Consider the following 20843-nt stretch of genomic DNA (forward strand, 5'->3'; position numbering starts at 1 on the left):
TCTACCTCTTCTTTCATAAGCCAACCTATATTTTGCTCTTATATTTTTAATCAAATTGAGTAATGCAGCTACCAGCCTAGGTCAAAGTTGGATCAATTAGCTTGTGACTATGAATAACACAACAAGGGATAAAAAGGAAACATGTACAGATAGTGTATCTCCAGAGAGTTACATGAGATTCCCCCAGGAATGTCAGGCTTCAGTTCTGTGTTTCCCAGCATTTTAGACATTTCTGTATTCTGGTCATGAACTTTGTTATATCCACTTACTACTTGTACTTTTAAAAAAATCATGTAATACAATTACAGATATATATATATGTATATATATATACACACACACACACACATTTACAGAGAGAGAGAGAGAGAGAGAGATAATTTATTTTTAAGGAATTGGCTTATGTGATTGTGGAGGCTTGGCAGGTCCAAAATCTGAGGGAATAGGCTGGCAGCCTGGAGACCGAAAGAAGAGCGGGGGTTCAAGTCCAAAGGCTGACAGAATTCTTCTTGCTCAGGAGAGGTCAGTCTTTTGTCCTATTGAGGCTTTGCACTGACTGGATGAGGCCCACCCACATTTTGGAGGGTAATCTGCTTTAGTCAAAGTCCACCAATTTAAATGTTAATCTTAATAAAAAAATACCTACACAGAAACATCCAGAATAACGTTTAACCAAATATCTGGGCACCATGGTCCAGCCATGTGGACCCATCAAATTAACCATCACAACCACATTTTATTTATCCATGAATCAGGTGATGGAAATTTGTTTCATTTCCACTTTTTGGTCATTATGAAGCTGCTATGAACATTCGTGTACAAATTTTTGTGTGGACATATGTTTCCATTTATCCAGGAGTGAAATTAATGGCTTACATGGCAACTCTATGTTTAACGTTTTGAGGAAATGCCAAACTATTTTCCAAAGCAGCTGCACCATTTTACGTTCCCACCAGCACTGTATGAGGGTTCTCTGGAGAGCCCTGACTAATATGGCACTCTAGAAATATTTTCTATTGTAGAGAAATATTTTCTATGCATAGTGAAAAGCTTTATGAATGTAATTTTTATAAAATAATTTTATTTTGTAATAATAATCCATGTTCACTGGAAACAAAACAATACAAAAAATACAAAGTAAACATTATGTATATGAAATACTTCAGAGATGTGTAAATATCTGCAGTATAATAAATTTGGGATTTTATATATGCTATTATGTACCTGGCTTATCTCATTCAACAATACGCCTTGGCACTCACTCTTTCCTCGTCAGTATAATTTTCCATCATCATTTTTAATGAATTTGTAATGTCCCATTGCACACACCAGAATTACCCTACCAATTCCTTATTGAGAGATAATTACTTTCTCTTTTTTTTCAATTTTATAAAAATAAACTTACACAGCTCTCATCGCTTCAGATTACTTATATGATAAATTCCTAGGAGTGGGATTCACAAGTCTTTATGTCACAAGATTATTTTATAATTGTAAACACAGAAGTAAAACAGCTAGTGCGAGGGTCCCCCTCTACTGAAAGAAAGAAAACCAGGTTCTAACCATTTGGAGATGGCAAATCAGAAACACAGCCCAACACCTCTCTCTCTCTCTCTCTCTCACACACACACACACACACTCACACACGAGGTTGGCAGAAGACAATCACCCTGCCACCTGGTTAGCATATAATCTGCAGAGCACACTTGTAATCGTCTCCATTATTAATCAGGACCCCCACAAGCTAGTCTTGAATATTTCAGAATATGTATTGAAAAGGGTGGACTTGGGCAGAAATAGTGTCAATTCTAAAGACCAGGAGAAACTTAGAAATGAAAAAAAAATTTTTAGCAAAGATCATTTACATCTCAAACAATAGTAGAGACTATAGATAAGAGAAAGCGACAGACCAGAAAGTAAGAGTCGAGGGACCTACACCTGTCCCCACAGACCTCCGATTTGGGTTTCTGTCTCCTTTTTCTTCATTTTCTGAGCACCTGGGTTGCTGTGAGAAATATAAAGATGCAGGGTTAGAACCTCTGACTTGAATTTTCCAGGATGGCTCCAATTCGAAATCATCACACGTATAAAAACCTGAAATCTGTACCTCTGTGCATTAAAACAAAATTATGAAATGATGTCTAAGGTCATTGGATGTTAATCCATTGCTATGCATACTCACCATTCTTAATACGCTTTATGAGGCTTAGTGTGGGTCTGGTTCAGGGAACACAGTCCTGCTCCAGGGTCCTTGTGGGAGGGTAGCTGGAGGCCTTGATTGCAACGCCTCCCTCAGGCGCAGAGAGCCGGGAAGAAGCCTTTGCCTCTGGCTCATCGGGTTTCACCAGTTATAACAGAAGACAAGACTCAGACTTTTTCTAAACTGAAGAGAACCTCCCTGCTTGGCAGGCTGTAAGGAGGTCACTAATGAGACACAGTGGTTCATTAATGACTTGCCCAAAGTCACCCAACTTGAAGGGCATCAGCACGCCCGTCTGACTCCAAAACCTCAATGCGCTAGCCTCCGATCGCGTGCTGGGAAGAAATTTGGGAAGAAGTAGGAAGATGGCATTTCCAGGTGGAGAAGTGAGTGGTCTCCCTCGTGCTACTTTCCTCCAGCACAGCCGCCCAGGCTCTGCAACCTCTTCATCTCCTGCCTTATCCTCTCCCAGAACAGAAGGTCTCAACATCAAAATGGCCTTTTTTTAAGGACAAAAAAATAAAAAAGCCAAACCCCAAACCCCACTCAGATGAATTGACTCGGAATACCTGGAAGGGAGGGTTCTGAGCATGATTTTTTTTTTAAACTCTCCTCAAGAGATTTTAATGGCAGCTCACGTGGAGAACCACTGTCCCGGAGCCAAACACGGGAGTTCTCTGCCCACGTGGCGCAGTGTGTTTGAAAGGAAATGCCCCCCCACTTCCATCCTGGGCCAGTCATGTCCGGACCGAATCTGAGTGCAGTCTTCCAGACTGCACCACTCTACAGTCTAAGATCGGTACTGGTATTAGGCTGGTGCAAACATAATTGTGGTTTAAAAGGTTAAAAATCATTGCAAAAACCGCAATTACTTTTGCACCAACCTAACAGAATTGCTGTACTTGGTAAACCTGTCTTCACGAGCTGACTTCAGGGAGTGTTTAAGTGCACGGTGGAAAGTTCCCGAACTTAATACTCTGACCTCGTATTCAGACCATTATTATACATTGGTAAGAAGAAAAGAATCTCTGTGAGGGGCTTAAAGTGGGTTTTTTAAGCCCCCCACAGGACAGCTATGGGAAGCTACAGAATACAGTGCTGTTTTCTTCAGGTAAAGGAGCGCAGGAGGCTTGGGGTCCCAGGAGAAGTGCTGGCCACAAAGCTCCTATTGTCTAGAAAGAAATTCCTCAAGGCACAATGGAAAGCCACCTCACTCTGCAGAATCCATTAGGAGCCCTGGTAGGAAGCCCTGGCAAGGTGCTACGGGAGATACATAGATGATCGTGACAATAATGGCAAATGCTGATACGGCACTGACTGTTCAGGCATTGTTCTAAGTGCTCTGCATGTGAACTCATTGAATCCTCCCTCACTGCAGCGCTAAGAAGTTACTGTTGCCCCATTTTATAGATAAGTATACTGAGGCAGAGACATTAACTAACTTGCCAAAGATCACACCGCTGCTAAGAAGCAGAGTAGGGATCCACCCCCAGGCAGTGACATTCACCCCTGGGCTCAAGGGGCTCCCGGTCCAGCAGGGGTGAGGACCAGATGCCCGCGTCATGCCCCAGCAAGGCAGCACGTGATCAGTGCAGTGTGATGAGTGCCATAGGGGGGCAGACGTAGGTTTGGAGCAAAATAATTTCATCAGAGGAACTGGCATAGCATTCAGGAGGGTGGTTTGGCCCAGAGCCGAGTCCTGAAAGGTTGGGGCACTGACCCTCAAATTATGCCTCTGAGAGATCTGCATGTGCCTTCAGCTAAATACGAGTGTTTTGCCAGTAAAATGAAATACTGGCGGCCTTATTCCGTTGGTGGGAAAATTAAGCAGCTAACAGTGTTGTTTTTCCATTTCAAATTTTTCTGCCATGAATTTTCCTCAAGCTTTGATGCCTGCTAACATGTACCTGCTCATAAATGAGAACAAAAATGTAACAAGTGAATAGTAATGAAAGTCACAGTCAATCCTGCTTAGTGCTTTTTTTTTTTTTCTTTTTTGGTTGTCAGTGCTTGCCATTTCATATTATATAGATAAGACAGTTATCGTTTTTGCGAATAAAACGATTCCCTTTGTAAGTTGTAGATTTAAGACCAGAATCTTATGACGCTCTCCAAGTACTCTCTGACTCCAGGTACCTGACAGGTGAGAACCTCAACGGACGCACTGCAGCACACAGCCGATTAAACCTCTCCCCCGTCCGCAAAAAAACAGAGGAAGAGATGAGAACATGGACGACCCTAGGTTACTCCGTCACCCTGGTGACAGTGGCTGATGGACATCGCATTTGGAAGGGGCTGTGTTAGGTGCACACGACTCTCAGGTCCCCCAGTGACCCTGGGAGAAGATGTGCCATTGCAATGTGACACGTTTCTCAGACAGAGATCTTGCAGCAAAGTTTAAAGGAAGACCTGCAGGCTCAAGGAGGGAAACGGGGGACCTCATGTGGAAAGAACAGACGGCTCGAGTCACATATATGGAGAGTCGTCTTGTTCTTCTATGTGGAACAAACTGCACTCGTGCATTAGAAGGCGTGTTTGCTTGTGCCCCACACTTACAACTCCTCTCGTCTAGACTTTGCAGCCCGGGCAGAGGGCTGAGTTGACCAAATGGTGCACAGAACCATGAATGCTTCTACCCCTATCATCAGAGGAGGCTGCTGAGGCTTATCTGCTCCTGTGCACCTGGGGATTTATTCTGTGCCAGGGAAGACACCTGTGGAGTCACCTAAATGGGTCTGACATAATCCTTGACCCTTGGGGCCCCCTAGTTTGAGAACACAGAATCATGGGACACTGGTCACCTGGATAACCTTCCTCACTCTACAGACAAGAAGGGGCCCAGGGCGGGTGTGACCTGACTGAGAACAGTGCCCATGCATTCCCCCTCGGATTAGGGCCCTTCCCCTCACAAAACTCCACCACTTCGACAAAACACTCGGCACTGGGCTTTCCACTTAACAAAAGCTGCATCTGGGATTGTTCATCTCTACAGAAGGCAACTCTCAGGACCTATTGAATGAGCAATTCATATAGGACACAACTTTCAACACATGGAAACAACCTAATTTCCCTGAAACAATGAAACAGAAAACAACTCAGGCCCACGAACAGTGGTTCTGTTAATTCTTTAGAAAACAGGAAAGAAAATAAAATAGAGTTGGAAAGTTTGCCCTCCAGTGGGCAAACAATGAACGACCACATACCTCCCGGTTTCAGAACAACAAGCACTGCCCTGAACCACGTGTGTGAGAACAAGAAAACAAATGTTAAGTCAGGGAAGGAATCTCTGCCCGCATTGGCCTGGCCTGCATCCTGCCCTCAGGAAACCGACTCTCTTATTGAGACAAGACTACACGCATACAAGGTCAGACCAATGGGTACGATATTACATGACTACTGAGCATGATGACAGAGAGAAAGGAACGCGACGCAAAGTGGGAAGGAGTAGGTTTGGATCCTGCTCTGCTACCGAAAGTCTGGGAAACGCTTGTATCCCTAGTAGCTGTAAAATGAGGATGATGATGCCTCTCCCACAGGCAACTGTAAGGGCCAAATGAGATTAGTGACAGGGCTTAGTGACAGCATTTCTCAACAACGACATTATGGATCCTTTGTGCTGGGCTCTGTGCTTCAGACTCCAGACAGACCAGGTTGGTGGCCTTAGGGGGCTTAAAAACAAGCTAAATACATGGAGGACCCAAGTAAGTGGAAGACTGCTAGCACATATAGCTGCCTGGAAGGATTTTAAAAAAGCATCTCTCTTGGTGGACAAAGGGGGAAAAGACGCCCCTGATAGGAAGAACTATTAGGCAGATATCACTAGCAGCCAGTATCCACCTGTGGCTATTTAAATTTAAATAACATTTAAAATTCGGTCCCGCAGGCCAACTAGATACTGTCCAAGTGCTTAACAGCCACATGTGGTTACCAAATTGGACACTGCAGGTCAGACAGAAGAGATAGAAAGATGACAGACAGATAGATACATAGATGATAGATGACAGATAAAACTTTTCAATTGCCCCTTTTTCTTTTTGTTTTTTGCCTTCTAACAGTCCTAATTCCTCCCTCCTATCTCTTGACATTGCTGTCATTCATCCCATTTATCCATATGCCAAATCATCAAATAGATTGTTGCTATTATTCTGACAAACTGTTATCTGTTAGATCAATTAAAATGATTAAGTTAATAAAAAAGAATTAAGAAAAATAATTTTTACCTTCATCTCTAACACTCTTCCTCTCTATGTAGATCTGACTTGCTTACCTATATAATTTTCCTTCTCTCTAAAGACTTTTTAACATTTCTTGCAAGACAAGTGTACTGTTAAATTCCCTTAACTTTTGTGTGTCTCAGAAAGTCTTTATTTCTCCTTCACTTTCGAAGAATAATTTTGCTGGATACAGAATTCCTGGTTGGTGGGTATTTTTCTTTCAATCCTTAAATATTTTACTCTACTCTCTTCCTGTTTGCATGGTTCCTGAAGAGAAGTCTAATGTAATTCTCATCCTTGTTCCATTTACAGATAAGGTGTTTTTTCATTTCTCTGATTTATTGCAATATTTTCTCTGTTAAGATTTTCTGCAGTTTAAACATAATATGCTTAGGTGTAGTTTTTTCATATTTACCCTACTTAGTCTTCTCTGAGCTTCCTGGATCTGTGGTTTAGTGCCTGTCATTAATTCAGGAAAACTCTCAAAACAAAGAATAAGAGCAATGAATAGAAAAGTTACAAATATGGTAGATGTAAGTCCAGCTATATTAATTATCACTTTATATGTGTTTTCCCTAAATATAGCAATTTAAAAAAAAATTATTCAACTGGATTACTATGACCCCATGATATGGTGTGTACAAGAAACCCACTTTAAATGTAAAGACACACATAGATTAAAAATAAAGATATACCATGCTAACACTAATCAAAGAAACATGGAGTAGCTACACTAATTTTAGACAGACTTCAGAGCAACAAAAATTAGCAGGAATAATGGGGCATTACATAATGATAAAGGGGTAAATTCTCCAAGAAGACGTAACAATCCTTAGCATGTATGTGCCTAACAATAGAGCATCAAAATGCATGGGGCAAAACCTGATTGAACTACAAGGAGAAATACATAAACCCACTTGTATACCTGGAGACTTCAACATCACTCTACCAGTAATTGACAGATCCAGCAGGCTGAAAATCAGGATGCAGTTCAACTGAACAGCACCATCAATCAACTGGATCAAATTGACATTTATAGATACAGAGACAGCAGAATACATGTTCTTCTCATGCTCACATGGAATATTCACATTCTGGGCTGTAAAACATACTTTGACAAATCTAAAAGAACAGAAATTACACAAAGTATGCTATCAGAACACATGGAATTAAACTAGAAATCAAAACAGAAAGATAGCTGGAAAAATCCCAAAATACTGGATTAAATAACACATAAGCTAAAGTGGAAGACTCAAGAGAAATTTAAAAATATTTTGAACTAAATGAAAATGAAAATACAATTTATCAAAGTTTGTGTGATGTGGGAAAAGCAGTGCTTAGAGAGAAATTCATAGCAGTGAATGTATATATAAGAAGATCTAGAGTTAATCTAAACTTCACCAGAAGAAACTAGAAGAGCAAATTAAATCCAACGCAAGCAAAATAATAAAAATTAGAGCAGAAATCAATGTCATTAACACAAAAAATTTAATGAAACCAAAAGCCAATTCTTTGAAAAAAATCAATAAAATGGCAAACCTCTAACTAGGCTAACCAAGAGAAAGACAAGACATATTATTCATATTAGAAATGAAAATGAGGCAATCCCTACTTATCTCATGGACATTAAAAGGATAATAAAGGGATACTATGAACTCTGCCCACAAATTAGTAACTTAGATGAAATGAAACAGTTTCTTGAAAGACATAGATGATAGAAAGATATATGACCCGTGATTATATTTAGGGCCTACTCCAACAATCCAAGGTAATCTTCCCATCTCAAAATCACATCTACAAAGTCCCTTTGCCGTACAAGGTAACATATTCACAGGTTTCCTGGATTAGGACATGGACATTTTGGGGCAAGGGAGAAGGGAGGGCTACCACATTATTCAGCCGACCACACAACACCTGCTGAGAGTGAAGCAAGAAGGGCAGGCTGAGCAGTGGAGATTTTTTTAAATAAAAGTTGAATAAGAGACAACACACGGGACACCAAGAATGACTAACCTATAGGCATTAGACTGTGAAATTGGATAATCCTTGCTAGCAGCCTTGGGGTGGCTGGAGAACAAGTTGAACTCAACCAAACTTGGAATTTTTTTCTTGGCATATGGGATGGAAGAACAATGGAACAAGGAAGTTATTGACAAGAGTTTTGAACTGATGGAACTATAAAACCAAAGAAAGAGAAGGGAATTAGAAAACTGGGGGTAAAGCTGACTGGGAGAAAATCCTGGGAGGTTGTGATGAGGTTAAGCGGCTAAGGAAGAACTAACCAAGTGAACAAGTTCAAAGAAGCAGGACAGCAGAGTCAGAGTGGCTTGTGTGAATTCACTGTTTCCGAAATAGAAGTTTCTACTGAGGACAAAAAGTGGATGTGGTCAAGGGATTGGTTAGTTTGATTAGGATGAAGATGAAAACCACTGAAAGAAGCAAGGGCGATCAAAGAACCCAGAGCCCAGCGTTAAACGGGTGCACTAAACAGATGCTAAAACCACCCAGAATTTCCGTATGGTTGAGGACAGGAGAAAGTCTGAGTCAGAGAGGCGTATAAAAGACAGAGGGGTCTAGCATAGTACAGTCCAGTGGCATTAATCTCAAAGAAACACGAGTGTTTGTACAGTAGTGGAAAAGTAATAGGCCAGAAGCAGTGGTCGGGAGTGAAGGTACCACGAACCCTCCCTCCAGATACATGACAAGAAAGTAAACAGCGTCCCCTTGAAAGGGCTGCATGAGTGGAGAGCTCAGCTCAAGTTTTTAGTGAAGGTCGAGAGAGAAAGGAAATGTTGAGGGCAGAGAAAGAAGTAAAAACCTGTGATAACCGTGGAGTGGAATTATTTTCAGAGGATACACTGCACAGACTACAAGGAAGACGCCTAGAGGGAGGCTTGACTAAGGAAGAGAAAACAGGAGAAGGGGAGGAGAGTGTGGGAGAGAACAAGCCACAGGGACCTATGCCTTAAGTGGTCATGAAAAGGAAGGCGACAGGTCTGCGAAGAGTCTAGTCCCGGCCAATGCTTGGTGGATTAGGAGTGGGATGAGCTTCAAGTATCTCGAGGACTTTCAAATTCAGCAATAACCCAGACAGGATTTCTTTCAAAGACAGTCCTAGCCTCTCATGACTAAGAAAACCAACTATTCCTACATCCGCTGTGGGGCGGACGCATTATATGTAGCTGTAGTTTCACAGGCCCCTAAGGGCCAAAACCAACCTACAATGCAACTCAGGTGCTATGAGGGCACTTTAGCTTCTGAAGGAAAAGAACATTCACCTATCACAATAGTTAACCTGAAATGCAAAGTCACAAAATACAGCTAAAATATTAACAGAAATTTGTGTTCTAGAACATGACACATCCAAGGGGAAGGAGGTAGGGCTAGTAGGCATGCCATGGAAAAGGAAATCATTTTAGCAAACTTAAGCACCAAATCTATTAATGAGAAGATCCACACGCCTAAGCTATTTCACAGATTAAACAGACCTCATTAACTAGCTTCTCAGACGACAGGAGTCACTAGACACTGAAATCATTGTAATTCTTATTTTAAGCTTCATAGTAATCTACACTGTCCTAACATTTTTATGCTACATGTTAAAGAACTTAGAGACACACTGACACCAGTCATCTAATTCCCATCTCTTTCTTGTAGCATCTTCCAGATTTCCTATCTCTTAAGATTGCTCCTAAAGTATTTTCGGTGAGGACCTTTGTAAGGTAAATCTTCTGAGGTTTGTATGCTCAAAAATATTTTTACATGTTGTCACGTTCTAATGCTAATTTGGCTGAATATAAAATTTTAAGCTGCTATTTTTCTCCAATATTTAAAAAAACACTCCATCTTCTTACATTCGGTAATGTTTTTGAGAAATCTGATGTCAGGCTGATTCGTTTCTTTGACAATCTTCCTCTCTGCAGGCTTTTAAAGACTATTCTTCTTCAGATATTCTTACATTTCACTATAACCAACACTACTCTCTATATTCACACTGTGCTTGATTTTTCTAAACAGTAATTATCACTACCTGATATTATGTCTCTCTCCCCACTAGTTCAACTCCATGAGAATAAGGACTTAATTTTGTTCACTACTGTATGCATCTGTCATACCTAGAACACTGTCTGAAACATAGTAGGTGCTCAATGAATAGACTGATTGTGGGGACAAGATACAGCTCTCCTCTCTTACCTAAAAAGACCCCTGTCCGTAGCTCAGGTTTAAGATGTTTATACTTAAAGTGGGATGGGAGTAGGGAGGAGAAGATATACAATCTCTATACACTGACCAATACACCACTGGATCTTACTAATCCCAATGTCACCTTTTATCCTTCCTTCTTCCACACCTTGAACCTAACTCCTCACCTCTCAGTATGTATCTGCCCTGTAACTCAGAGCATGATCCCAGTGGGAAAGTTTTTAAAGCACTACAGCTAAAAGCACAATTTCCACCTTGGTTATGATGAACTTGCATCTTTGATGCAAATGGCATCTTGCTGAAAGTACCATGACAAATGACATGTTTGCCAGGATATCTAGTGACAAAGATTGCCTAGTTCTAAAATTATTAAAACACTAAAAATACAAGCTGCCATGGCACCAAAATATACTGGTGATTATTTTTTTATAAACTTGTAAAAATTAAGATGATTAAAAGTTTTTACTCCTGCAAAGAAAAAACATTTTACAAAAATATTTTGATAGTGTGAAGCAATAACACAAACACAAATAAGCAACTGTCTGTGTACAAAATAATTTATTACAGCATTATATGGGTTGGCATTATTTTACAGTTTTCTCTCAACAATTACGAATCTAAAATAGCCTAGAGTAAAAGAAAACCATTTTAATTAGAACTGTTCCTCTAAATAAAATCTCCCTTTTTAAATCTGTCTTTGCCTTAAGGGGAAGTATTAATATTACAGTCATATTTACACAGAAAGAAACATTGAATGATTCCATTACTGTTTCTGTACAAGATAGAACAGAAAGCTATCCCCCAAGAAATATTGCCCAACAATACTATGTTTTAATAGTTAAAACTAATAGTTTAGATTAGCATTTTGCTGATATAAAAACATACTTAATAGTCAGTGCGTGACTATAAGAGTAAAGATGCTTCATTATAACTTGTATTCTGCCCTATTATTACACTCCTTGAAGCTCATTCCACTCAAACTACTATGTGTTTCCCCGAAAATAAGACCCAGCCCGACAATCAGTTCTAATGCCTTCTGGAGCAAAACTTAATATAAGACCCCGTCTCATTTTACTATATATAAAATAAGACGGAGTCTTATATTATAGTAAAATGAGACGGGGTCTTATATTAATTTTTGCTCCAAAAGATGCATTACAGCTGATTGTCGGGCTAGGTCTTATTTTTGGGGAAATACGGTAGTTAACATGCAAAGCAATTTAGTCAAGAAAGCATAATTCTTGCCTGTGGGTCTTTAAGACTGAGCTAGAGGAATGCAACAAATTTACCAGTGAATTTCAGTGCTGGTGAGTCAAACCCACCCCCACATTCTGAATCGTCTACATAAAACTGGAGTACCCGCATTCAACAGAAATGATAATTTTCATGGAATCAAAAAGGAAATGATAAATCAGGAAAAAATGAAGGTAGAAAGGCAAACTGAAGTAAATTTTAAAATAAACCTCAATATCTGCCAAAAGGAGTTCCATATTGTTCTTAAAATACATCCAGTTAACACTTTAAAACTGATGTGCTTTCATTAAAAAGCAAGCAAATAATAATAAATCAATACGGGATCAAAAAAAAGAGATTCCAAAACCAGGATGAAAAATAATAATACAGTGGGGCTGTATACAACTTAGCTTAGTGAGAAGTTATCATATTTATGATACAGAAGTACAGCACCCATCACAATGCTGATAATTCGGAAGTTTAAGAAAACTGTACAAGTATAAACAGGTAATTTTAACAGATGTTTATGTCTCTTGGCAGAGTCAGATCAAGAACAAAACAAGCTCACAGAATACTCCATTTAAAATTTCTATCCAATTATTTCATTTCATACCTACATTTAAATACACCCTGGGAAAGAAACCCTGAGCTGAAGTCAGCTGTGGGTGTCCAGGAGTCGGTTTTCTATGGGATTTTAGATTTCATTTGCCAAGACGTCATAGTTAGCGGTGTGGTTTAGGGCGGCAGTGTGGCTGCCGACTTCATTCACAGCGGGCAGGAACACAGCCGTGAAAGGAAGCAGGTTGTGACAAGCCATCCTGTATTCTTCATACTGGGAATTACAGCTCCCAAAGCTGCCATCAAGCAGCGCCTCAGAAACCTTTATTAAAGTCTGTTCAAATAAAGAAAAAGAAAAATTACTTTTTAAAAAGTTTGGTTAATAATTAGTCAAAGATGCAATTTATTAATTAACCAAGGGAAAGCCAATAAAGCCTTAGTCTAAAATAACTTCCTGCTAGTAAGTAATCACCTCAAAAAAGGAACATTTTAAAAATCAATTCTGCAAAGCTTTGAAAAGGCAGTAAAATCTAACACTTGAGAAAGTGAATCCCTGAAAGTGTGATCACTAAACAAAAAGTGTTGTTCAAAACCACCGTCCCCACATACTGAGGTTACTATGTGCCAGGCAGGTGCTAAGCACTTCAGTGCATCCTGTATTACCCCTTACACCACCTGTCTGACAGTATTTTCATCCTCACCTTATAAAGGAAGAAAAGGAAGCTAAGAGAGGTAACTTTCATAATGTGACAACTCTTAACTGTTGGAGCTGCAACGCAAACCCAGCATAACCTGGAAGGCCCACGCAACAACTATGCTGTCAGGACACGTTTTGTTAGATCACTCAGTATCCACGAATTTGCAGCAATCAGTCTGTGAAAAATCTTACCTTTACATTTTTATCTTTTATAGTTTCATCCAGTCTAGTAGCAATGGCGATTGCTTTCTCTTGCCTTGACTTGTCCAGAAAATACATCATTTTAGCACCTGAAATACCAAGACATGTCAAAATGAGTGAACTCCTATGTCTGACACTTGATTGGATTTACACTGACCAGTGACTTAAAATATGGTTCCAAGTATTTAATCAGCGATAGGCTGGAGCTGACTCCCCCCAGCTTGTGGGAGGCAAGTGTGACATCTCTTCTCAACTCCCCATTCACTGATAGCTTGGGGCTACAAGAGGAGTATTTATACCATGTCAAAACACTACAAATCAGGGCTTTTTCTATTACCAAGAGGAAGTTTTTAAACACCAGGAGAACAGATTTAATACCCCCCACCCCAGAAATGATATAACTCAAAATGTAAATACAGGCTACCACTGGCATCCATCAATCATTTCAAATAGACGATATCCTAAAATAAAACATCTAAGGAACAATTAGCAGAAGGACAACAGAAAAATATTTGCATGTTCACAAAGAAATTAATTTAAAAATAAAACCCAGTTTATCTTTCTCCAATAAACTACACTATCCATAGTCTATGCTCATTTTTCTACTGGGCTTTTTATTAATTTATATTGTTAACTTATAAATGCTCTATTATTAGCTTTCTATCAATTACATATCTGTGAATATTTTTTCCCAATTGATCTATTGACTATGGTGTTTTTTAATTTTCTTTTTAATCATTCAGCAGATATTTCCTTTTTTAAAGCTTTATTTTTAGCTTTACTTTTAATCACAAAACTTGTACATATCTGGTGTAGAAAATCGAAAGAGCACAAATAAAATCAAAATCACTCACAATCACATTAAACGGAACCATCTACTAAAATGTTACACCATTGTAGTCATTCTGACTACACAGCAAGTCTTAAACTCTGGTAGCAGAGTGAGAACTCTCCTCCCACACTTTTTCTTTTTTCCACACTCTATTGCTTACCTCCAAGATTTTCTTAGTTGTCTTTGGCCGTTTGCTCTTTTTAAAAAAAATTTTTTTTTCAGCTACAGTTGACTGGTGTTTTATTTTTATGTAGCAAAAATCATCTTTTCTTTAGAATTTCATATAATGCTTCATATAAGGCATTTCCCATAATTACAATAAAGAAATGCTTTCTTCCATTATCTTATGTTCTTGAAGAAAAATTATCTGCCCTTACTACCAAGAAGTGCTATAATTTCTCATAGGAATTAACTTTTTTCCATAGATATCAAAACCAAGAAGTTTCCCTTTACAATAAAAAAGCTTAGGTTAAAGTATTTAAATACAGCATACAGCTTAAAGTAGGAGCATAGTTAATGATATACTTTATTTTGTCCCTAATTCCCTTTCCACAATCTTTTGTCCAGTTTGCATTTATACCATCTTGTCATTCTATGAATTTGTATCAACTGTCTAAATTCATTACTGTAACAAGGCAGGATATAAATAAATTCTCAAAACACAAAATGTAATAAAAATATTAAAAAAAATAAAAATCACTCGTAACCACACCACTCAACGGCAAGCATTAAAAGCTATGTATATACTTTTCAGCCTTTATCCCATGTGTATTTTTGCATAGTTGAGATTTTATGTTAACTCTGCACATACATTAGAAAGTATTTACCCCTGGGTAGTCTGGAGTCAAGACGGCAAAGCAGGTTAACGGTGTGCCCGCCGCCTCCCATGACCACACTAAAATTACAACTAAATTAGAGAACAATCAACCACAAGAATCATCTGAAGACTAGCTGAACAGAACTCCAGTAACTAAGGATATAAAGAAGAGGCCACGTCCAGACTGGTATGCTAATGAAGAATATCAAGTGCGGGCGAACCCTGGCGCCAATCACTTTGTATGATGACCTGATATCCCATCTACAAACCTACTACTTTTCCCTATTATTGGGAAAATTTGTTTCCATTCTTTTCTCCGTAATTACACGCAAACATTTCAGTTAATATCTTTGCACTGAAATTTCAAGCTCTTTCTTTGCTTTAGATTCATTCTTTAAAATCATTCACAACAGTTTCACTACAGCAAAAGACACAGGAAACGTGAAGCTCTTGGTAACAATGACAAATTGCTTTCCTAAATGGCTGGGCCCATTTACACTGCAGCACCAAAACATAAGACTGCTCACTCGTCAGTTTTAACAAACTTTCTCTTTTTCCAAACAAACATAAACTTTCTTAATTTGGAAGATCAAAAGTGGTATTGTGTTCATTTCTTTTGCTCTGATAATTAATGAGGTTGAACATCTTGCCAAACTTTTTTCTTCAACACATCCTCACTTTTTTCCATAAACATTTTAACCCTGGTAGCTAAACACCAACCTGAAAGTAGATGCTGAAGAGAGGAAGCATTATGTTTGAGAAAATCCTCATTAAAACTTTCCAAATCCTTGTTGAAAAATATTTTCTGCATTTCTTGAGAGAGAACTTTGCTCACAATGTCTGGAAGATTACTATGATTGGACACTATAAAAACAAAATATTTGGAATTTTTAAAAATTTAGGTTTATCCTTTGAAACAAAATCAATTGAAATACATATTAAACTCAATATATCTTACATAGTAAAAAATAGTGTTGCTCCTTTGGAATATATACATTCTCGCTTTAAAATGTACTAGTTTCTAGTCTATCTTTGCTAGCATGTTTCATTTAAATATATGTAAACATTACCTTTTTTTGCTTTACATTGTTGTAAATCTCTTAATGTGAAGCTTAGTGGAAAATAGCTAAATTGTCACATTTGCTTTTACATAAGTATTTCTTTGTTTATACTCACCAGATTTAGAAAATTTAATTAAACATTCATGTAACCATGGGTTATTACTATTGATGGCAAAAGCTCGTTTGACAGATTGCAGCATTAACAGAAATTTGCCTGTGTCAGAAAAAAATAATAACATAATCAATAGTTATGTATGATATTTCCTTCACTTTATTTTAGCTTCACTTAAAATCCAGTAACAAAATGTTACCTTTCCTATAATATTCCTAAGCAAAATTCAAAGATGACTTTGATTATCAAAGACAACTTTTTACACATCACGAAGAATTGCTTCAGGTAAATAATTTACATGATTGTTCAAACTATGCTTAAAATGGATTTGATCATAACATTCTAACTTATTACCCAGTAAAGTTTTGAGTAGCAACAACAACAACAAAAAGTGATTAAGAGCCTTTGTAGAAGGTTGAAAACTCTAAAAAACAAAAATAGATCTAAATGGGGGCCGGCCCGGTGGCTCAGGCAGTTAGAGCTCCGTGCTCCTAACCCCGAAGGCTGCCGGTTCGATTCCCACATGGGCCAGTGGGCTCTCAACCACAAGGTTGCCAGTTCAATTCCTCAAGTCCCCCAAGGGATGGTGGGCTCTGCCCCCTGCAACTAAGGTTGAACACGGCACCTTGAGCTGAGCTGCCTCCCAGATGGCTCAGTTGGTTGGAGTGCATTCTCTCAACCACAAGGTTGCCGGTTCGACTCCCACAAGGGATGGTGGGCTGTGCCCCCTGCAACTAGCAACGGCAACTGGACCTGGAGCTGAGCTGTGCCCTCCACAACTAAGACTGAAAGAACAACAACTTGAAGCTGAACAGCACCTCTACAACTGAGATTGAAAGGACAACAACTTGACTTGGAAAAAAGGCCTAGAAGTACACACTGTTCCCCAATAATGTCCTGTTCCCCTTCCCCAATAAAATCTTTAAAAAAAAAAAAAATAGATCTAAATGACAAGACTGACCGACTATGGTCAGCAATATAATTAAGGATTAAAAACTCAATTCAGGGAGACTGGATGGCTCAGCTGATTAGAGAGCGAGCTCTCAACAACAAGGTTGCCGGTTCAAATCCTGCATGGGATGGGTGGGGCTGTGCCCCCCGGCAACTAAAGATTGAAAACGGCAACTGGACTTGGAGCTGAGCTGCACCCTCCACAACTAGACTGAAAAACAATGACTTGGGGCTGATGGGCCCTGGAGAAACACACTGTTCCCCAATGTTCCCCAATAAAAAAATTTTTTAAAAAAATTGAATTCAAACCATTACCTTTTCTAAAATATATTTCAAACGCTAATAGATGAGTATCAATGTTATCTGCAACAAGGTTCTTCAGAGGTATGAGGAACTTGATGGCTTCTTCCAATGGATTTTCTATCTATTTTGAAAGAGAAAGAAAAATTTTATTTAAAAAACAGCTACACAAGTCAAATTTCTCTCCCAAATTTTATATTTACACATATCTGAAGTAATTTAGATGAGTGTGGGGGAGGAAGAAACTTTTCTCTACCCTCAAGGTTCTTTCAGCTGGTCTAATAATCAAACAAATATGAGACGGATTCACAAGAGAAATGACCAAATTTAATTACATACATACATATGGGAACCCTGCATACATGAGAGGTTCAAAGACAGAAAGGGAAAATGAGGTAGACATAACATTCTGAGGTAGGGATCACCTTGGGGCTTCAGAGGAAAGGAAGGTTCGCTGCATGATGACATGAAGAGCAGACGTTCAGTAATTAGTAGTTTGCCCTGTCATACAGGTAGGTTAAAAAAACGTCATCTCTAATGATCTCTTATTATGGCAAGGCCCCGAATTCAAATTCTTCTAGGTAGCTAAGGGTGTTGGGGCCGGGGCGCAGCGGGGAGCAGAAGTTTATATTACACCCACAGGGTCTTGGTTGCCTTTAGGTACGTCTTGGGGTGATTTGTTCTGAAGCCCTACAACAGTTCTTTTTATATAACCAAATTAACAAGAAAACATTTTAAAATTATAAACAAATTCAAAGTAAATAGTCAATAATTTCTAAAATGGAAATAGTTCTATTTTTTATGATTATAAAATCAATATAATTTTATAAAAATACAGAAAATTATTCCATAGGCTGAAGGAGATGGTACATCAAGTACTGACAGCCCTCTACAAACATCTAAAGTAAGGAGACAAACATAATTTTATCAAGTAATTGAAAAAAAGTAATGACAAATTTAAAATATTTATACTCGATTCTCAGTGAATAAACCAGAAAGCTAAACACTTCCCTAAATAACTAAATCCAGGAGATGAGGTGCTAATTCTTTGTAGCTACAACATACCTATCAATACTTCCACATTTACCAGACAATTATACTGCTGCTATATAACAAATTACGAAATTTTACGTCTTAAAACACAAATGTGTTACTTGCAGTTCTGTAGGTTAGAAGTTCGACATGGGTCTCGCTGGGCTAAAAATCAAGGTCTCAGCCACGTGGCATTCCCTTTGGGAGGCTCTAAGGAAGACTATGTTCCAATGTCTTTTTCAGCTTCTCAAGGTTGCCTCCGTTCTTTGCCCATAGCTGCCTCCTTTCCTACCCTCCCTCTATCTTTAAGACCAGCAATGGGGCTGGGGGGAGAGTGCTTCTCACACCACTCCTACCTTCTTTCCTTGTCCACTTTTAAGTCCCCCCTTGTACTTACATTAGGGCCACCTGGATAACCCAGGCTCACCTCCCTATTTTAAGGCCAGCTAATGACAACCTTAAATTCCATGTGCCACCTTCATTCCCCTTCGCCATGTAAGGTCACACAGTCCCAGGTTCCAGGGCTTAGAATGCAGACCCTTTGGAGGGCCATGAGTCTACCTACCACAACTACAAGTCTGCACCATATGCAACAGCCAAATTTGCATATTATCATTCACAAATTGATGTCCTTCATAATGACCATGAAATATTACACATGGCTTCTGATTTACAGATTTAAATAAACCATGTTTATGGCCAGAACAGAACTAAATAACAAATTTTACCAAATGAAGATAGTAAATTCATCTCACCTTTTCTAATTTTTCCGGTATAAGTTCTTCTTTGAGACCACTGGTTTCTTCTTCTTCTTCATCTCTTTTTTTTTTTTGATTTTTTTGTTGACGTTCCCTTTCCGCATGCTTCCTCTCTTCTTCTAATTTAGCCTTTTTCTGAGCTCTTCTCTGCTTGCTAAGGATTTTCTTCAATTCTTTGGCTGACAGGTTTTCTATGAATATCCAAACACACACAAATTCTGAGTAAATGTTTCCACTTTATCTCATATTCTTCTGCAATACATACCAATAGTATAGCTTTTGGGGGGGGAGGGGAAAAGACAACTAATAAAATTTTTTAGAAAGTGTATTCCTAATAACCAGCACAAAACTTAGCACACAAAAGGCAACAAGCAAATGCTGCATCAACTAAAATTAACCAATTCTAGCCCAGCTCTGCTACTACCCAATTCACGACTTCAAGCAAATCATCTCTCTCAGCGCGAAGTTTCAAACTGTGTAAAGTGGGGCTGATAACACCAACTATGCTCTTGGAGTATTTCAAGGATAAGTAAGACAATGCATATAAACACACTTATGATCTCTTCTTACTATTATACAGAAATATTAGGAATGAAAACTCAGCAACTTGCCTCCAAGCTATTTCTCAAATATTCCTAGATATTTACATTTTAGTGAATAAAAACTGTATAAACAGTCTCATTAGCATTATTGTTATTTTCAATAAAGGTACTAGAAGTTATAAGAATAAACGTTTTTCCCTAAGGGGCTCAGAGCTACTTTCAGTTACAAGTAGGAAAAAAAAACCTAACCCATAGACATTTCTGTTTTTCCTGAATTGGCCTTACTGAAGACAAAAAAAGAAGAAGGAAAAAAAAAGACTGCAAGTGATTCCATTAGGGTCATTTAAAAGTATCGCCATTGGGCGGCCGGATGGCTCAGTTCCTTAGAGTGCGAGCCCTCAACAACAAGGTTGTTGGTTCAATTTCCCCATAGGATGGTGGGCTGCACCCCCTGCAAATGAAGATTGAAAATGGAGGCTGGACTTGGAGCTGAGCTGCACCCTCCACAACTAGACTGAAGGACAACAACTTGGAGCTGATGGGCTTTAGAGAAACACCCTGTCCCTCAACATTCCCCAATAAAATTTATTTTTTTAAAAAAGTATCAGCTATAGAACATCATCCTGCCATGTTTTCCAGTGTCTTCCCCCACTTTTTGGCATATCAGTTATCTAATGTCTTCACCTTCATTTGACAATACACTTTTCTATGTATTGTTTATGTTACCGACATTCTACAATTTAGTGTTCTTTTCAAATCTTTTAAAATAGTTCCTTGTCAGTTACCTGAATTTATTTCTTGTTGTTTGCTTTCATTGGTTAAGGGATTATCATACAATTTCAAGTATATTTCAATCGCTGATCTAGCAGCCTTGAAATAGAAGGCATGTCTTCTAAGTACATCTTCTAATCTCAGAAGGTCAACATAGGCACGAAGGGTCATCTTTCTCATGCAGTATGTATGGAAGTCAAATTGATCATCGGTTATCTCAAAAAAATGCTTGAAAACAAAACCACAAAATTATCTCTTACATTTTGTCAATAATGTCTACCTTCGAAAAGAAAATCATAAAAAGTCCAAAAAAACATTTTTAACAGTCGCAATTTCACTTAGTTGCCCTCTCTGGTGTTCA

At 38.7% G+C, this 20843-nt stretch overlaps 1 protein-coding gene across 4 annotated transcripts in view; it reads right to left on the bottom strand.

The window, feature by feature from the left end:
* Positions 1-11815: 11815 nt before the first annotated feature.
* Positions 11816-20843, bottom strand: part of NAA16 (N-alpha-acetyltransferase 16, NatA auxiliary subunit) — a 55633-nt gene continuing 46605 nt past the window's right edge. For 2 of the 4 annotated variants that reach the window (XM_074329338.1, XM_074329339.1), the window contains 7 exons: positions 20497-20710; positions 19167-19360; positions 17395-17503; positions 16132-16230; positions 15676-15819; positions 13298-13395; positions 12410-12742 (listed from right to left, as the gene is read on the bottom strand). In XM_074329338.1, coding sequence (XP_074185439.1) covers positions 12545-12742; positions 13298-13395; positions 15676-15819; positions 16132-16230; positions 17395-17503; positions 19167-19360; positions 20497-20710 — 1056 coding nt within the window. In that variant the 3' untranslated portion in view covers positions 12410-12544. Of the gene's footprint in view, positions 12743-13297; positions 13396-15675; positions 15820-16131; positions 16231-17394; positions 17504-19166; positions 19361-20496; positions 20711-20843 lie in introns of those variants that run through there. The other 2 variants (XM_074329340.1, XR_012495440.1) reach the window with 2 other exon arrangements.

This window comes from Rhinolophus sinicus, linkage group LG04, assembly GCF_036562045.2.
Source record: "Rhinolophus sinicus isolate RSC01 linkage group LG04, ASM3656204v1, whole genome shotgun sequence".
In the NCBI taxonomy this organism is placed as follows: domain Eukaryota; kingdom Metazoa; phylum Chordata; class Mammalia; order Chiroptera; family Rhinolophidae; genus Rhinolophus; species Rhinolophus sinicus.